Below are 20624 nucleotides of genomic sequence, written 5' to 3'. Positions count from 1 at the left end.
AGACGGTGTGGAGAGCGGGTTGATAGGAGGATCGCAGTGGAGAGGGATGGCCGTGGCCCTGGGGGGCAGCGTCCGTGGGGAGGACCTGCACGCCATCAGCATCATTGCTGGGCCAGGAACCCAAGCACCCCAGCATCTGGGGCCCGCCTGGCCACCCTGCCTGCCCACTTGGTCAGAACAAGCTAACTCAGAAATGATTAAGCCACATAAAAGTCCCCCTGACCCTCTGAAGTTCTAGCTGCAAGAGCTTCACAAGGGCCGCCCTTGAGGAAACGGTAGCAGCCTTACCTGGTGCCGTCGGGCAGCTTCCGGTCAAAGGAGGTGCTGCGTGGGATGGCGGCCTGGGTCTGTGGGAGCAGCGGCTGGCACTGCAGCCTGTCAGGCGTGCCGGGCACCGGGGAGGCCCTGGGCAGGGGCTGCAGGGCGGGCGTGGGCACTCGGTGCCATGTGGTGTTCCTCCGGAAGGGGGTCTTGTACTCACAGGGGGTGCCCTCGCTGTCGAGCTTGTACTCCACCATGGGGATCCGGCAGAGCTCCGAACACCCTCTGTGAAGCCAAGAAGAGATGGTCGGGGGGTGCTCAGCGCCGAGCCCTCAGCACCGTCCCTCGCAACCGCACACGTGCTTCTCGGGGCGCACAGACAGTGATGCAGAGCCATCACCCTCAGGAGCAGCCCTGGCGACGGTGACCTTGTCTGTTCACCCCCCCAGCACGGGTCAGGAGGAGGCAGTCTCGCACCCGTGGCTCTGATTAACCGACAGATACACCTGTCAGGTGTTTCATTCATAGGCTCTGTCTCTCCAGGTAGCCTGCAAACTTCGTGGACAGACTGCCGTGTATCTTTAACCACTTTGCACACACTCAATCACCTGCACTGAACATGGGGGATAGATAAACTTCAATCGATGAAAAACGCCTCATACATAATCTAAACAGATAGCTGAAAGTACAGTTGTATCATCGGGGATCAGAGTCACATGTTATACCAAGTCTGAGAAAAGTGAGAAACAAACTTCGCAAAAAGCTGTCACAGTCAAGGGAAAGCCTGAGTGTCCATCCTGCCAAAGTCACGTGTGGTCTTAGTTACACGGTCACTCCCACGGGTCCTCACAAGGTCATCTCCTGTGGGCTCAAATGATCAATCAGGGATGTACGACCCTTTAGCCTGAAAAATGTGATCTCAGACATCCCTCAAGTTACACCGTGCACGTAGTGCTACTGACTTGACCAAAGTGACCTGCAAAGCCAACTGGTGCTGTTTGGCCAGGACACAGGAAGCCTCGGTGAGTCTCAGATTGGAGTGTCAGGGTAAATCATCCCAAGTTACCATATGAATGAAGCCATGCCTCTACCTAGACGTTCCGGAGCCAGGGGAAAAACTTTCTCATATTCACTCTAAGAAATCTATTAAGGTGATAAGGTATCGCTCTTTAAACAGGAGACTTTCATCCTCAAGATGGTGGAGTAAAACTTTTCAGAATCATTACAAAAGAACAAAGAGAACAAAAACCAAAACCAAAGTGGAACCATCAACAAAACTTGGAGACACCAAAACACAGTATATAAAGATGGAAGGCAATATTGAGACTGGAAAATCTATAGAGAAGGACAGTAGATAAGCTGTCACCTAGGACTGGGGATGGGAATAGAGAGTGTCTCTAAATCAGAACAAGGTTTCTTTTTCAGATGATTAGGATTTTCTAAAATTAGAATGGGGTGATGGTTGCACAACTCTGAAAATATTCTAAAAATGGGTAAATGCTATGGTGTGTTAAATAGATTTTAATAAATTTCATGAATTAAAAAAAAAAAAGATGCAAGGCAAATGGGAGAACGTCAATGGTGGAGCAGAGAAAGGCAAACCCAAGGGTGTGCAGAGGGAAAGACAAAGAGAAGCATGACCATCACCTTGCACACTTGAACAGGTGCAGGAACAGAGGTGCCACAGAGAGCGGAAGGGGAAGGGAAGGAGCGAGCAGAGAAAAGTGTGACGCTGGGGTCCAGGCGGCACTGGGCCCCGCCTGGCAATACCCACCCCTGCCTCTCGAGGGCAGGAGCAACGGTCTCGGGAACCCAACCTGAAAGGAGGGACTCAAGGTCACGAGGTACCCAGAAGAGCACAGCTGAAAACAAAAGGTGAAGTAAAAGCTTCACTGGAAATGAGACCCCGAGTTGCTCCTTCCTCCAAACCCAGCTTCAGGGTCACGCCTCAAATAATAGGGATCTTTCTCCAGAGTAAAGACAAGCAGGTGTACACCACCTGATCACCCTGCCATGAGGCTCACCACCCTCAGAGAAAGAGAAGGAACTTTTGAAATTTAAAAAGTGGATGGCTAAAATTCAAAATAAAAAATCCAGTAAGACAGGTGGAAGGTAAACTGAGGAACTCGCCCAAAACGTTACAGGAGAGCAAATGCAAGAAAATTCAAGTTCAATCTCAGAAGTCTAACATCTACCTAACAGAGAAAGAGAAGAGAGGGGAAAAGGTGGGAAGAAATGATTAAGAAATAATACAAGAGGGCTTCCCTGGTGGCGCAGTGGTTGAGAGTCTGCCTGCCGATGCAGGGGACGTGGGTTCGTGCCCCGGTCTGGGAGGATCCCACATGCCGCGGAGCGGCTGGGCCCGTGAGCCGTGGCCGCTGAGCCTGCGCGTCCGGAGCCTGTGCTCCGCAACGGGAGAGGCCACAACAGTGAGAGGCCCGCGTACTGCAAAAAAAAAAAAAAAGAAACAATACAAGAAAATTTCCAGAACTAAAAGATAGGTAAAACCAGATTTGACGGTCTCTAGTAGAATGAATGGAAAAAAGGTCCGTATCAAGACGTATTACTGTGGAATTCAGAGTCCTGGGTTAAAGCAGAGACCCTAAGTGTCTAGTGCAGAGCCCACACAAAGGCCTGGGTCACTGAACGGTCCGTTCTTCTCAACAGCAATGATGGGTGAACGGTTCTCACCTGTCAAATCAACAGTACTTGGAGCTTGGGACGGAGAGAGGGATAGAAACCAAAAACAATGCTCTGCTTTTTGGCTTGGGAAACCAAATGGATGGTGGTGCCACCCTTTGAGAATAGAAGAAATGAACCGAATAAAGCATCCTAAGGAGATACGTATGCCTGTTACACAGAATGGGGCAAGGATTATCTCTTTACCAGTAAACTTGACTTTTATTATCTTTTATTTTACCCTCCTCCCCCCAAAGCAAAATTCACCTCTCTTTATCTAAGCAAGTTTAAATTACTCTTGATTTACTGAATGTGCTAAGTTACTGGTCAAATTTAATTAAGTCGAGATTTACACTGGATTGCATTTTTTTAAATAAAATGCCAAGACGCTACAATTTTTTGCTCACGGACATATTGTTTCCAAGTGCTTTTCTATTTAACTAGATACCACATCCCCTGGGACTACTGACTCATGCATATGGCCAATGACGTAATCAGAAATCATAAAGGTGGGATATTAGTATACATCAAAACATCAAGAAAACCGACTCTTGTAGTCCCCCGGAACTGATGCTGTAAGCAAGTCACTGGATGTTCAGGTGAGCCTCAGGCTTTGGTGTCTCAAAGGCTGAAGCTGTCTGAATCGTCCAAGTCAAGGAATCTCTAACAGAGACCAACCAAAGTGACAGGTCCCGGAGTTATGTTTTGAATGAAAGGCAAGTGAACCTTGAATCCTAGGGACTAAAGGGCACCTTGCGTTTCCAGTGTTTGCTTGGGTTCCCAGTTGATTGGGTTTGGTTTAAAAAGAAAGAATGAGGGGCTTCCCTGGTGGCGCAGTGGTTAAGAATCCGCCTGCCAATGCAGGGGACACGGGTTCGAGCCCTGGTCCGGGAAGATCCCACATGCTGCGGAGCAACTGGGCCCGTGCGCCACAACTACTGAAGCCCGCGCGCCTAGAGCCCGTGGTCTGCAATAAGAGAAGCCACCGCAATGAGAAGCCCACACACCACAACAAAATGTAGCCCCCACATAGCAACGAAGACCCAACGCAGCCAAAAATAAAAAGAAACAAATAAATGTATTAAAAAAAATTAAAAGAAAGAATGAGAAAAGAGAAGACAGATGGCTGGGTAGTACAGGGTCTAATTCACGCTCATAGATTGTAGTCTTCAGTAAGATGCTGTAATTTAGCTTCAATCTTGGATGAAAAAAAGGTTATATAAATGCATAATCATGAGTAATATTTGAGAGACCACCACTGACAAAAACTCGCACCATGCATTAGGCTGAAGAGAGAGTCAGGGTTGAATATTTCATTTCCAACCTCTCGCACAAGGTCATATGCAAATGATCTTTTAATACTAAACACGGGCATTCTTTTGCCCTGATAAAAATCAGCTTAAAGAATGACTTAATTTTAAAGTCAAAATTAATTCTGTTATGACACTTTTACAGTAACTACTCTTACAAAAGAGATTTTTGCTTTGTTTACTTCTATGACCAAGACATCCAATAAACATCACTAATTATAACATATCATCAAACCTAGTCAAACTCAGCTCGGCTCCAGAAGTATGAGGAAGTCCTTGAAGGATACATATGGAAATTCAACCAATTTTTAGGGAAATGGGAAGAGGTGTAGAATAAGAATTACACATTAGTCTGCAGAGGGGCTCACGCTCCAGCAGGTGCCAGGAACTGCACCTGCCCGTGAGCACACTTCTCTCTCCCCCTGGGGTGGCCGGACACCAGGCGAGATCTCAGCTCATCTGGGCATCCAACCTGGCACTGCCGTGAAGGGAACGCGGCACACATTTCTGGGAAGTAAAGGCCAATTCAAACCCAAACTGACCAAGTGCAAAAAAGACAGCACAAGAAGTCATCTCCGAACAAGTGAGCTGCTAATCTTGTGTTCTGAAGAAAAGACTTAAGTCTTTTGCTTTCCCGCACTGGTGCAGAAATCCAGACCTCACTGATAAACGTGCTCCATCTCCTTTCGACACACCAAATCGAGTCAATGGATGTGAATGGCATTTCTAGCTTCTGGCACCGTTTTTTTTTTTTTTTTTTTTTTTTGCGGTCCGCGGGCCTCTCACTGTTGCAGCCTCTCCCGTTGCGGAGCACAGGCTCCGGACGCGCAGGCTCAGCGGCCATGGCTCACGGGCCCAGCCGCTCCGCGGCATGTGGGATCCTCCTGGACCGGGGCACGAACCCGTGTCCCATGCATCGGCAGGTGGACTCTCAACCACTGCGCCACCAGGGAAGCCCAATAAACATAATTTTTAACACTGTTTGTCTAGCCAGTAACTTTTCTGAGGCTAATAATCTCTCTCAGTCATCTATCCTGGAAGGGAAGACTTTCTGTAGACCAAGAACATCATAAAAAACGTGCCGGTTAAAAATGTGACACTACAAAACTGTAAGAATAACAAGTGGTTCCGTGAGTTGCAGCCCTCAGAGGATCTTACGTTTGACTGCTTTAATCTGACAAACAATCCCATTGTCCCTCTAAACCTGGCACCGTGGACTCCGCAGGATGGCTTATTCCTGTACGAGGGACACTCAGTAACTTCTTCACATCCACACGCATCTGTGTTCTCCTCTGCTTCCGGAAGCTCCCAAGTCCAGGGTTTCCCACCTGTAGATTTCTAGTCTGTGGCTGCTCCCACATCCTGGCTTCTGGGCACGGCCAGCGCAAAGGTGGTGTCCTCTCTATTCACAGCTAACAGGCACCCATGCTCACTGCCCAGCACTGTAGCTACAGACGCACAACTTCACAGACACCAGCAAGGTCCCCAAGATGGCATCATTCCTTTCAAATGACACCTCCAGTCTCCCAGAAGCACCCTCCGTTTAGCACCAATAAGTGGGCACTTGAAGCAGAATCGCTGCTGGCCAGGTTGTGGACTCGGCTCTTTAAAGCCATTCAACCTCAGCAGCCTGGCCGTCAGGACCATCACTGTCTGAGCCCGGCCAAGCTGCAGTGTTCTCTGTTCACTTCCAGCAGGAACCCTCTACAGCAATCAAACTGTTCTCCACTGAAGAGAGAAGTCTATGCCCTGGGCTCAAAACCCAATGTGTAGCTCAGAAATGGGACAATCTCTTTGGACCCACGCTTCTCCTCCTGCAAGCGGAATGGTGACAGCAGAGGGTGTGTCGAGATTAAATTATACGAAGTATGCAAGCCTCCCAAAGCAACAGCTTCAAAGAAAGAAGTTAGTTTCAAACGGATACTATTAATTGTTGCTTCTGTAGAGACAGTCAATATAAAACAGCAAAAGGCCCATACGCTTTCCTGAAAGTTCTTTCTAGATAGTATATATTTATAGAATTATAGAATTGTAAAGTTTAACTTAATGTAACAATCGGAAGTACAGAAAAGTTTAGAGCTGTGAAGTTCCCTTCGTGTACATCCATCTGTAGAAGAATGCATCATTACCCCGTTACTTTCTTCTTTCATCTTATATCAAAGCAGGACCCGTGACTTTCAAAAACGATGAAAGGGGAAACGTCCTAGGGATAATAAATAGGGATAAATACTTTTAAAGAGTAACAACAACAATAACAAAAAAATCCCCCAAACCTAGAGAACTGAGGAAAGTTTAAAGGAACAAGACGTATTCTTTTTGTTCAAAAAAGTTGAATAAATTAGCAGGACGTGGAGTGGGTAAACCATGGACCCACAGCACGGCTTAATCATGTAATTACAACTTGCATTTACTCTGAAATTGCCTGTTGGTTTCACTTTGTTTGGTGGCGTCACAGCAAACCGTCACCTGAACCCACCAATCTAGTGACGTCTTCCAACATACTGCGATGTTATCTGTTACTCCTAACCCACACTTCTCTTGTGTGACACTTTACAGGTTTCCACCTACACTACACCATTTCAATTTCACAAAAATGTCTGAGGCAGTACAAAGGACATGTCCAATTTTCAGAAGCCTCAGAGACTTTGGAAAGGTGAGACAGCTTTCACCCTGGAACCAGGAAGCTGACTCCTAGCTCGGTACTCTTTCCAAAACACATGCCCATCTCCTTAGGAAACTATCAAAGAACACTTAATGAGGCCCACATCCTGTCAGTTTCCACTAGGACCTGAAGGAGTCTTTGGAAACAAAGGCAGATAGATCCCCTCAAAGGAACTACCTGCTTCTTTTATATTAGGCACTTTGTCAAAGAGCCCTCATAGCCCTAGGGATTGAAGTAATCACCGATATTTTAATCATTTTAATGTCTGTTATGCTAATAGCCTGCTAACAGCTAAAAGACTCTTTCTAAATTATACAACAAGGTGACAGGGATAATTGGGGCTCATTCACTCGAATCGCAAACTCTTTCTGCTGCATAAAAAAATTAAACATTTCCAATAGGGAGATAACTTACTGTAAAGGTAAGGGCAGTGTCATATCTGAAATAGGCACTAAATGAAATATTAATTCACTTTTCTACCAATTTCCTTAATTTAAGATTAAAAAAGACACCTAGACTACAGATAGTACAAGAGACATCTAGACCAGAAACCCACTTGACCAAGCCCTTTGAATAAAGGTCTTTGAATTGAAAAGGTGCCTGTCGGGAAGTGAGGCTGGCTGATATTGAATAATTCATCAGCTTCTCCAGGCCTTTCCTTCTCACCAGACACGGGGTGGAATGTGTCTTCACCCTCTGCACCCCAGTACCTAACACAGCATTCGACTTAAAACAGGGCCAAACAGTTCTTTGTGAAGCCAACCACTTCCTTTTTTTTTTTTTTTTTTCTTAGAAAGTTTGTTGAGGAACAACATTCTATTACATTATACACTTCACAGTTCAACAGAGGACTCAACAGCTATGTGACGCCTGACTTTTAGTGAATATATTTCCACAAGAGCGCATATTCACTGGCTGTCCATCACCACTGCCAGTGTCACTAGTCAAGCAGGAGACAGTTACTTGCCTAACGGACAGAAAGCTCGTGCTTTGCTGTCCCCTTTGGCATCCTGGTCACTGTGTCAATATCACAACATCTCAAACTGCCAAAAAAGCAGAGGTACTAAGGTGTAGATGACTGACGGGAGAGTGCGAGAGTGTTTGCAGCACTGAGATACTTATTCTCCAGATAAAAGCTCTTGCTCTAGTTTGAGAAAGCCATTTTTAAGTAGCAAAACTATAAATGGGAAGTCCTATACTTTAGAATGCCACACAGACAAAAAGGAGCCCACGGATGTAAAGATTATGCCTGTCCTTTCCATTTTTTTTTTTTTCGGTACGCGGGCCTCTCACTGTTGTGGCCTCTCCCATTGCGGAGCACAGGCTCCGGAAGCGCAGGCTCAGCGACCATGGCTCACGGGCCCAGCCGCTCTGCGGCATGTGGCATCCTCCCGGACCGGGGCACGGACCCGTGTCCCCTGCATCGGCAGGCGGACTCTCAACCACTGCGCCACCAGGGAAGCCCTGTCCTTTCCATTTTTAACAGTCCTGGTGCCCAGCAGCTTCTAGCACAAACTACTGCAGAGTGAAGGACTGAACGAAAGAAGTGAATGCATAGTAAACGTAAGGCAACCTACCTAACGTTCGTTCTGTAACTCAATGTTTATATTCTAGGAGGGATAAGATAATTCAAACATTACATTGGAGGACTGGGCAGAGGACTGAGAATTGTGACCGTGCTTCAGGTTACTTTGGGAACCTCAAGTTCCATATATTTTCACAGTTCACATTAAAATTCATAACTTGAGGGCCCATGAGCCAATACCAGATGGAACTGATTTTTCTTATCTAGACACATAAATTGGAACCCTCATCTAAAACCTCACTTTAATCCAGATTACAACACACTATCTATCTACCTATCTATCTGTCTGTCTACCTACCTGTCTGTCTATCTATCTATCAACTGCTAATCTGACAAAATTGAACTTTCCTTCCCATTTCTATTTCCACGCCCCCTCTGTGTACTTCGGGGAGTTGAACGGTCACGGCAACCGGCAGCCAAACAGAAGACAAGAACATACAGCTTCAATTTTATAGAATGATCAGAGAACAACAAATTAAAGTCATGACAACATGAGATAATTTCCACTGTTTTGCATTATATAGAAAAATACGTCTTGGACAGTATGTCAACAAAGTATGGAAAATCACACAAAACAGATGCGCCACGCACAGAATTTCATTTCCGTTTTTATTGGACATATTTACTAAATCACTCACATTGTATAACAACTCGTGTATAACTCTGGTGAGTCGTTATTTCCTTTGTATCAGCCTTTTAAGTTGATGTGTTTTCCTTAAAATGACATTGATAAAATGTCAGTCACCTTTGAAGGCTAGGGGCTGGGGCCATGCCCTGCCTTGCAAAACCAAGGAATGCTTAATTAAGAGTTTTGAAAACTGTTCTTCATCATTGCCATAGAGACTGTCTGCCTGGGAAATGTCCTTGCTCCCTTTCAAACCTCATTTCCATTTGAAGACTGCTATTCCCTAACTGCTTCTGGCCACTCATTCCCAATCACTACGCAGCCTCTCCCGGATCCATTCCCAGCACGAGATCAGTTAATAAGCATTCCCAAAGGGAACCTTCCCTGCTTGGTGTTCTCTGGGACTCCACAAGGAAAATAAAATATGGCTCTGCTTTCCTTTCAAGCCAAGGGACAGCTGAGTTATTATCACTCTGAGGCTTGAGAATGGGACTTCAAAATGCGGGGTGCCTTTTGATTCCACATAAATACTTCCCCAGCTGAAGACTTCATTTAATCCAGCAGCTTCTGAGTCATAAGCAAACACCTTCTGACCTGTGGACAGCTAGGAGTGAGTCTATTAAATGACAGGCCTCTCCCACCGCTGACAGGAGCGGATGGGATCTGAGGAGAATTACCTTTCCCCGATGTCCTGCAGGACAAAAAAAAGCTGATCATGGAAAAAACGAATTGAGGCATTTTTCACTCTTTTATTCACAATGTTTACGAAGACTGAAATTATCTTCTAATTCATTAACTTGGCCATTTTGCTAGTCCTCATGGCTGTTATATTAAAGACAACTTAAAAGGAAAAATTACACACACACGTCCATTTAAATGAATGTTTTCTTTTGGCTGCCTCCCTGACAAGGCCTAAGACCCAATTTGTGAAAGATGGGGTCATTTTCCACGCCACAAATCAAATGCGTAGTTTAACCTGGAGGAAGCTGTTTGTATATTTTGCTGCAGGAGTCATGGTACTAAGTGATATTTCATTTAAAAGGTTTGGACTTTATCAACAAGGACCCACTGTATAGCACAGGGAACTCTACTCAATAGTCTGTAATAACCTACATGGGAAAAGAATATGAAAAAGAATGGATATACATATATGTATAACTGAATCACTTTGCTGTACACCTGAAAGTAATACAACATTGTAAATCAACTATACTCCAATATAAAATAAATTTTTTTTAAAAACGTCTGTACTTTAATTTTCAAAATGAGCAAAGTGCTGCTCATTTCTTCTTTTACACCCTCCTCTATAATTTCTTTAAAAAATCTAATAGGGCTTCCCTGGTGGCGCAGTGGTTGAGAGTCTGCCTGCCGATGCAGGGGACGTGGGTTTGTGCCCCGGTCCGGGAAGATCCCACATGCCGCGGAGCAGCTGGGCCCGTGAGCCATGGCCACTGAGCCTGTGCGTCTGGAGCCTGTGCTCCGCAATGGGAGAGGCCACAACAGTGAGAGGCCCGTGTACTGCAAAAAAAAAAAAAAAAAAAATCTAATAATGCAGAAGGCTAAACTTGCTTAGAGTGGGGAGGAAACGTAAAACGACATTTCACATAAAAGACCCTGAAAAGCCAAAACAATCTTGAGAAAGAAAGATGGAGCTGAAAGAATCAGGCTCCTGGACTTCAGACTATACTACAAAGCTACAGTAATCAAGACAGTATGGTACTGGCACAAAAGCAGAACTATAGATCAATGGAACAGGATAGAACACCCAGAGATAAACCTGCACATATGGTTACCTCATCTTTGATAAAGGAGGCAAGAGTATACAATGGAGAAAAGACAGCCTCTTCAATAAATGGTGCTGGGAAAACCGGACAGCTACATGTAAAAGAATGAAATTACAACACTTCCTAACACCATACACAAAAATAAACTCAAAATGGATTGAAGACCTAAATGTAAGGCCAGACACTATAAAACTCTGAGAGGAAAACATAGGCAGAACACTGTATGACATAAATCACAGCAAGATCCTTTTTGACCCACCTCCCAGAGAAATGGAAATAAAAACAAAAATAAACAAATGGGACCTAATGAAACTTAAAAGCTTTTGCACAGCAAAGGAAACCATACACAAGATGAAAAGACAACCCTCAGAATGGGAGAAAATATTTGCAAACGAAGCAACGGACAAAGGATTAATCTCCAAAATATACAAGCAGCTCAATATCAATAAAACAAACGACCCAATCCAAAAATGGGCAGAAGACCTAAATAGACATTTCTCCAAAGAAGATATACAGACTCCCAACAAACACGTGAAAAGATGCTCAACATCACTAATCATTAGAGAAATGCAAATCAAAACTACACTGAGGTATCACCTCACACCAGTCAGAACGGCCATCATCGCCATCATCAAAACACCTACAAACGATAAATGCTGGAGAGGGTGTGGAGAAAAGGGAACCCTCTTGCACTGTTGGTGGGAATGTAAATTGATACAGCCACTATGGAGAACAGTATGGAGGTTCCTTAAAAAACTAAAAATAGAACTACCATACAACCCAGCAATCCCACTACTGGGCATATAGCCTCAGAAAACCATAATCCAAAAAGAGTCATGTACCACACTGTTCATTGCAGCACTATTTACAATAGCCTGGACATGGAAGCAACCTAAGTGTCCATCGACAGATGAATGGATAAAGAAAATGTGGCACATATATACAAGGAATATTACTCAGTCATAAAAAGAAATGAAATGGAGTTATTTGTAGCGAGGTGGATGGACCTAGAGTCTGTCATACAGAGTGAAGTAAGTCAGAAAGAGAAAAACAAATACCGTATGCTAACACATATATATGGAACCTAAAAAAAAAAAAGGTTCTGATGAACCTAGGGGCAGGACAGGAATAAAGACACAGATGTAAAGAATGGACTTGAGGACACGGGGAGGGGGAAAGGTAAGCTGAGACGAAGTGAGAGAGTGGCACAGACATATATACACTACCAAATGTAAGACAGATAGCTAGTGGGAAGCAGCTGCATGACACGGGGAGATCAGCTCGGTGCTTTGCGACCACCCAGAGGGGTGGGATACGGAGAGTGGGAGGGAGACGCAATAGGGAGGGGATACGGGGATGTATGTATATGTATAGCTGATGCACTTTGTTATACAGCAGAAACTAACACAACACTGTAAAGCAATTATACTCTAATAAAGATGTTAAAAATAACGAAACAAAACAAAAAATGACGTTTCATACTCAACATCACAGTCTAAAGCAAACGGCTGTCACTGCACGGATAATTTCCTGTGTGTGATGCGAGGCTGCCGGACAGCAGCGAGCACTTTTATCCGGGTGCTCAGAGAGTCGCAGGCAGAACCAGGATCCAAAACTAACAAAAATGTGGGTTTGCAAATTTACAAATTCAAATTCTCAGAAAATTGGAAGGCTGAACCGAAAGCATTTCAAATGATACATGCTAGGCTTAAAAGCTTCCTGGCTTCTGGAAATGTGGGTGACAGGCAGGCCAATTCTGGAGTGTTTACTACCAGGCGATCAGCTAGTTCTAATCCTGGCTAAGGTTAAAAATATAGAAGATGGTTATTCCAGATTGAACGGGAGAAAAATCTGCATCTTCAGGGAATGACATTAAGGATACTCTGAGGAGACAAATGCAAAATCTCTAAATATCTTGAATAGCTTCAATAAGAGAATTTGCATTTAAAACAAAGAAAGAATTAATTATGTGCAGACCAAAGCAGACAGCATGCCCTTGGATAAAAAAATAACAGGCGGGACTTTTTTTTTTTTTGTGGTACGCGGGCCTCTCACTGCTGTGGCCTCTCCCGTTGCGGAGCACAGGCTCCGGACACGCAGGCTCAGCGGCCATGGCTCACGGGCCCAGCCGCTCCGCGGCATGTGGGATCTTCCCGGACCGGGGCACGAACCCGCATCCCCTGCATCGGCAGGCGGACTCCCAACCACTGCGCCACCAGGGAAGCCCGGGACTTTTAAATGGTAGTTTTTATTTGTTTATTTGCTTTAGGTGAAAAACAATTCCGTATTTCTTAGGAGATTCTATTTTTCTAAATCATATGTTTTAAATATCAAATATAACGATAACTTTAACATTTTTATTAAGCAGATCTCTTGAAAGCTTAAAAGAAATGTCTTATTGAGTAACAGTAGACCAAAACTAAAAATAGGAGAGAAATGTTGGTTTTTAATTTTGGGAGAACATGGTAACAGTTTTGTCTAATTCTATAGAAGTAATCAGCCTCTAAGACAGATGAAAAGACTTGATTCTCACCACAAAATTTACAAACCTATAACTCTAGCCAATGAAGAAAGAAATTTATCTTATGGAAAAATTTCTAATAACTGGTTTAAAATTTATTTTAAAAGGCTAACACAAAATTATTTTAGTTTCCAAGTTTAAAGGATTTGTTTTCTGTTATTTCCAAGACTGATTTTTAAAGAAATTTTTGTCTCTGATTTTCTTGTACGCATACCACCATGAGTGATTCATGGGATTCGTGGGGAGCAAATAGATTTAATGGGACAGAATCCTACAAGGCAACAAGAAACTCCTTGGGTATTTCCTGCGACATGCGTCTACTACACTCAGGAAGAATTTCAGCTCGTTAACTTTTATTCTGTAAACTTACTGGGCAGATAGAGGAAACAAGACCATAGAAAGTCAAGCAAGAGGCAAATGGTAAGATAACCAATAGAAACACACTTTTGCAAAATTTTGCACATTAACCAGAGAGGAAGGTGGTATACCATTGGTTTGTTTTCTAAAAAAGACCATGGTTTAGAGCTCCTCTATCCAATATGGCAGCCACGAGCCAGATGTGGCTAACTGAATCTTAATTCGTTAGTTAAAATGAAAACTCCTTTTCCTCAGTCACACTAGTCACATTTCAAGTGTGTGCTACCCATGTGGCTAGTGGCCACTGTTTGGATGGTACAGATATGGAACATGTCATCAGAGAAAGTGCGACTGGACAGTGCTGGTTTGGAGGATGGGCAAAGGAGATGGACAGGGTAGAAAGAGTGACCTGAGTTACTACAGCAGATCAGAAAGTGGGCACAGTCACCTTGCTATCTTTGAGTAAGGATTTCTTTTACAGCATGAAAAAATTCAAATGACTATCCTAAAGTTTTAGTTTATTTTTCTTTTAACTAAAATGAGTAAGGTGTTGATCATGCCAGAAGGTGTTAAGTGCCTTACACATTATCGCCTTATTTAATCTTCATCACAGAGGACGAGGTAGGCAATATTATAATGCCATCTTACAGATGCTAAGGGATGCTTAGAGAGAGCATGTGACCCACCCAAGATCACACAGTTAACGTCTGGATTGCAAGCATGCTTCATCCCTCCAAAGCCAGGGCTCTTGGCCAGCCAGCAGGGAACTGCATTTGAGACAGAGGCACAGAAAATGCGCTCCAGATATCACTATAGACACTGCTGCACAACAGGGGCCAAGGCCAGGTGGGTGGCTTGTTCTTAGTGAGAGTTTTTTCTCCCCTTGGCCTAATGCTTCCTTGATATTGAGCAGGAAGCAGGAATGGTATCACTTTCTAATCCCATTCTTGTCCCTAGCCCCCACCCATCCGCTCTGAGCTTTCCAAGTCCAGCCACTTCTTTTCCTAGGTGTCCCATGACAGCTTTTGAGGATGCCCTGGACCAGTTCAACCAGAATGGAGTGGTCACCAAACAGTGTATCTGATGTCCCAATATTCCTCCACACATTGATATCCTAAATCAATGAGATCTCTTAAATATCCTGTTAACCCATGACTTCAACGTCCCAACAAAATGCTTAGAAAATGACAGCTTATCACTTATTATATAATAATGACTTTTTTAAAGCTCTTTGAAGTTGCCCGAATGGTTGACATCCAGACAACTTAGGTGGAAGGTGCACGTGACCACACTTTCTGAGGACCTTGCAGGATAGCACCTGCCACAGAGGCCAAGAAGGAGCGAGCGTGGATGAGAGCCTACCTCCGAGGCGAGCCATCGTCATGGGGCTGGATGATGACCACCTTCACAGTCACCGAGGTCCGGAGAAGGTCGATCATCTGCTCGTGCGTCAGTGTGGCCACGGCCACCTTGCAGATCTCCACGAGGCGGCTCCCCTGACGAAGGCCGGCCTTCCACGCAAAACCGAAAGGTTCCACGTCTGCGACGATTCCTTCGAAGTTCACGTGGAAGCCCAGCTGGCCCAGCCCGTTCCTCCTCAGGGTCATTTCCACAGTCTCGCAGCCCCTGGTCACGATCTAAGGGGGAAGGGGACCGTGAGGGGTGGCGCTGCGGGGGGCACACATCCCAGGGACAAGATGACAAGACAAGGACACGGTTCAATCCAGACTTTACCGTAATTACCCCTGGCATCAGGCGCCATGAAAATAACAAAAGTAAAACGAAGGTTTCATTCTTCAAAGGCAAACCAGGTACAGGTGTCCTGCTTTTTCCTAGAAGCCACTGACACACAGCCTGTGAGATTAAGACGGGCTCTGATAACTCCCCCCTCTCCTTTCTACGTCACCTGACTCGGCTCTTAAGCATATAAATTCCATTGTTCCAGATGGACTGAAGCAACTGAAAACATGTGAAGCCTTTCACACATCAAGCAATAAAACCTATTAGACAATTTTTTTTTTTTTTGGCCGTATGGTGTGGCTTGTGGAATCTTACTTTCCCAACCAGGGATGGAACCCGGGCCCCTGCCAGGGAGAGCACCGAGTCCTAACCACTGGAGAGCCAGGGAATTCCCTATTAGACAATTTTATTCAACTTAAAAAAATGGCCCAATGGTGCAGCAGCTATGGAAAGCAGCATGGCAGTTCCTCAAAAAATTAAAATGGAATTACCATGAGACTCAGCAATTCTACTTCTGGGTATATACCCAACAGAATTTAAAGCAGGGTCTCAAAGAGGTACACCCAGGTATTTGTACACCCACATTCTTAGCAGCGTTATTTACAATATCAAAAGGTGGAAGTAACTCAAGTGTCCATGGACGGTTGAATGGATATGCAAAGTGTGCCATATACAAACAGTGGAGAAAAAAATGGCCCAAAGCCCTTCCAAGCTAACAGTTAGCGCCCTGCCCACAGGATGGGCAGCAGCAGGAAGTCAGACTGTCAGGAAAACCTTAAGTGCTCTCTGTGCACCAGGCCTGCGGACATCCTGTTCTAGCCCCTAGGATCCCTCTCCTGGGGACAGCCTGCCCTTGCCTGCCCTTGCTTGCTTGGGTGGTAAGGACCATTCAGATCAAATGTGGCCAGTCAGCTGGCCTCCTCGGTGTCTGTAGATAAGCATCCCACTCAGTGAACTAAAGCACCAATAATTAGTTAATGCCACCCTCAAAAGTGCTTAATGAGAATAGCCCACATGCACTGAAAGAAAAACGTGGGCTCATTGAGGATATCATTTGATGACCACGACATCACTTACTTGTGGGCAGCTGGAAGCTGGGAGGTATCATACCCGTATCCCCCAAAGCACAGAGTTTCAGTTTTAATAAATGCTTCATTCCCATGAAACACGCTCTGAATACACAGATTCCTATTTAATAAGACCTATGACTGTAAGTACAGCTGCGGGACCGGGGCTGGTTCATGGTTATCACCGGTGTGGCGGACGTTACCGTGGTTATTACCGCCACGGCGCCCACCCTGCTAATCAGGCACACATGACAGTTTGGGGCTTAGGAAAATGGGGAAAGGGATTGCTGGGCTCAGTGGTGAAGTTTTGAAAGACTGAAGTTTCCAAAGTTACGAACTGAACTAATTTAAAATTGCTGAAAAGGCACTTTTGTAATATATACAACCTGAATAAATGTGTCCTTCACTTCTTTTTCAGCTTTGTTTCAACTAAGCTCTCTGACCAAAAGACTACATCTGACATGTGCCCAGCCTTCTCTCCAATATGGATGCAATTTTCAGCTGAAATTTAACATCCATATATCAGATTGAAGAGTGAAAGGTTTTTCCGAGTCCTACCTGTTCTGTCTCTTCCTCTTATTTCTTCCAACCACCTGCCACGTCCCCTACTTTTTGTGATTTCTTTCTCACTTCTGTTCCTTACTTCTTAACATTTGCAAAGGCTGAAGGATCAAGCTCTCCATTTATTTGGAGTTCCTCACATAATTACTTGGCCTCAATGATCACACGGTGGCCTCCTATCCACGTACCCGCGACTGGCTACATAATCTGTGGAGTCTGGTGCAAAACAGAAATGCAGGCCCTTTAGTCAAAAATTATTGAGAATTTCCAGATGGCAACAGGAGAGCATTCAACCAAGCCTGGGCTCTGCTGAGAGTGACCGGCCCTACCTGTCCCTTTAGGTGGGAGCTCTTTTTTTTTTTTGCGGTACGCGGGCCTCTCACTGTCGTGGCCTCTCCCGTTGCGGAGCACAGGCTCCGGATGCGCAGGCTCAGCAGCCATGCGTGGCATGTGGGATCTTCTCGGACCGGGGCACGAACCCGCGTCCCCTGCGTCGGCAGGCGGACCCCTCAACCACTGCGCCACCAGGGAAGCCCTAGGTGGGAGCTCTTATTCCCCACCTGTGTCTTTACCTGCACAGCAGACACCTTTGATTTCACTTCCCACCACTAGAAAATGCAGAGCTCACCATCTGCCCAGCAGCACCCCTTCCCCATCTCTCCACTACGACAGCTTCATCCTCTTCCTTTCCATTTCTGTTGCTCCTGTCCTGCACCAGCCTTTTGTTCTAACCCCCCGACAGTCTTTGCGTTGGTTTGTTTCCACCATCTCCTGCTACAAGTCATCCGAGATACAGAAAATACTTCCTCAAATATATTCCAGATTATCAGACAGTCACCTTAGCAATATAGTCATTTTTCTAGGAAAATGGTAGAATGGGGTCCACAGAACAGTGAATGTGTCAGAACCTACGGGACGTGCATTTTGGTGGTTGGTGAAGGGGGTGTGTTTATGTTGTATTTTCCGGAGCACAAATTATGATGACTCAGTAGGTCTCCTAAAAAGAAGTATTCGCAGTATTACTAAAAGCACAATGTGTCCTGACACTCACAAGATAACTCAATTCTCCAGGTACGTAAACTGATAACACACTTAATCATCCCTGAATCACATCTCAGCTTACGTACATACGCCCTCAATACTGTTGAACACACTGAGGCCCTTTCCTGTAAAGAGCGTCTGCAAATAATGACATTATTTCTCCAAGGCCAGCAGACACTGACATGATTGCATTGTCTCATCTTCGTGGTCTGGACTAATAAAAGGTTTATATTTGGTGGGAGGAAAGGGGGCAGGAAATGGGTATCATTTCTCTTTTTCTCATGATCCATAACTGACTAGATCTTCTCTAATTAATGAAATATACATCCCCTTGGGGGAAGATTCACACATGAAAAATTCTTTCGTCAAAGCACATTTTGTTCTTATATTTCATTTATTCTTAAAATTCTATTGTATATACTCAAACTAAAATCTGTATCTTCCTTTGTTAAAATATGAAGTAGAAATACAGCTGTTAAATACCATGGGCATCATGGTTTTGTACTGAAAATAACAATCTTTTTTATGACTTTTTTCTTCAAGTCTTTCTAACTTAACGGGTAATTCTATAAAACCTCTGTAAGAGACTGGCTGCGGGATTAACAACATACTTAATCTGGCAGACTAAACAAAAATACCTGTTGTGTAAGTACGCAGAGGTGAAACAGCGAAGAGGGCTTACCCTGACCATCAGTATGGTCAACGGTGATTCTGTGCCTATTAATTTCCCCCTGGGAAGGTACTGTCGTGCCAGTCTCTACAAACAGACATAATATCTAGTAAATTCTTGTCCTTCCTTGAAACACTATGAAAATATATCCCGATGTTCCCTTTGGAAAGTTGGCTTCACTTTTCCTTTCCAATCAATTTGTAATGGGTGTTTCGCCACCATTCATGGATTCAGCAACAGCGCTAAAGGACACAGCATTGAAAATCAAACCCTATAACACAACACTGTTAATCAACTATACTCCAATATAAAATAAAAATTTAAAGATTAAAAAAAAAATTAAATCAAACTCTACCCCTAAGAAATAGTAACTCACTTCCTAGGTGATGTAATTGGGGAGGAAGTTCCACAGCAGAAGGTACTACGAATCTGGGATTGCAGAGCTAAGGATGGTGGATAAACAGAAACCTGTACTTACCCCCAATCGCTGGACAATTTCCCTGACGTCTTCGGCACAGTTGTCCACCGAGGACAGAAGGATGCATTCTCCTCGTTCGTAAAACACTTTGATACTCACTAACCCAGATGTCCACCCAATGACATCCCTGCAGGAACAGTTAAAGACCACGTTCTTGGAATCCTTCTCGATCAGCATTATGAACTCGTTGGAAATCCCAAGGAGACACTCAATGTCCGAGGACTGGCCGAAGTCCCGCGCCACAACGTGCCACGTGATCGCGCCGACGCTGAAGAGGTGGGCGTCCTTCCTGGGCTTTACTTTCTCCTTCTTCTTGGCACCCAGGGTAATGAAGCTGAATTTTGCAGACGTATCCACGGTGGCGGTTGTGACGAAGTTCTCCGCCAGGTCCTTCAAGTACTCCTGCCTCGTCCGAGTGGCCATCGCTCGAAACTTCTCTGATTTGTGGGCTGCGTTTTCTGCATTGATTACTTTCGCTAAAAGGAAGTCCCGGAATACTGCTGACTTTGGGAAAGTTACGCCTTTGGGAATTGGTGGACCAAATGGTGGCACATCTTTTGATCTAGAAACTCCAACACTGAGGGAGGAAAAGAAGAAACAAGATGAATTGTGAGGCCGTAATAGTTAGCTTCAGAAATGTGACATACACCCACACTTCCGACTGAAGCCAGCTACTTTGTAGCCTCTTGGTATGCTCATTTCTGGGTATCAAGTTTTTCTTTGTTTTTAGCAAAACTTTTCAAACTTCGTAGTTGAGGGGGTGTTAGGGGCTGAGTAGTGTCCCTCCAAAATTTGTATGCTGAAGTCCAAAACCCCAGTAACTGGGAATGTGGCTGTGTTTGGAGATCAGGTCTTTAAAGAGATGATTAAGTCACAATGAGGCCATTAGGGTGGGCCTTAATCCAGTCTAACAGGTGTCCTTACAGAAGGAAACCTGGACACACAGGAAGATACCAAGGATGCACACACACAGGGGAGAGACCATGTGAGGACACCGCAGTTAATCTGTAGGCCAAGGAGAGAGGCCTCAGGAAAAACCAAACCTGCCAACCCCTTGATCTTGGACTTCCAGCCTCCGGAACTGTGAGAAGTAAGTGTCTGTTGTTTAAACCACCGGGTCTGTGGTCCTGGTCACGGCTGTGCAAGCTGACTAAGGTAGGGATGAGGGATCTGTAGCCAGGCTGGTGCTCTGTGGCTGGTCACCACAGAGAGGCAGTGACACTTTCAACAGCAGTGCGGTTAGCCCAGCCGGCTATTCGCGATCTCACTGCTATTGGACACAA

General features: G+C 44.8%; 1 protein-coding gene across 1 annotated transcript in view; it reads right to left on the bottom strand.

Annotated features, from left to right (window-relative positions):
* The window catches only part of SIPA1L2 (signal induced proliferation associated 1 like 2), a 109239-nt gene that overhangs the window by 39839 nt on the left and 48776 nt on the right, over window positions 1-20624 (bottom strand). Inside the window, exons 7-9 of the mRNA XM_065893741.1 lie at window positions 19342-19918; window positions 15147-15421; window positions 289-546 (exon numbers count right to left, since the gene is read on the bottom strand). Of these exons, the coding sequence (XP_065749813.1) occupies window positions 289-546; window positions 15147-15421; window positions 19342-19918 (1110 nt within the window). The remainder of the gene's footprint in view (window positions 1-288; window positions 547-15146; window positions 15422-19341; window positions 19919-20624) is intronic.

This window comes from Phocoena phocoena, chromosome 16 (genome assembly GCF_963924675.1).
Source record: "Phocoena phocoena chromosome 16, mPhoPho1.1, whole genome shotgun sequence".
NCBI lineage: Eukaryota > Metazoa > Chordata > Mammalia > Artiodactyla > Phocoenidae > Phocoena > Phocoena phocoena.
Note: the sequence above shows the minus strand (reverse complement) of the source record. Positions and strands in the feature narration are given on the sequence as shown.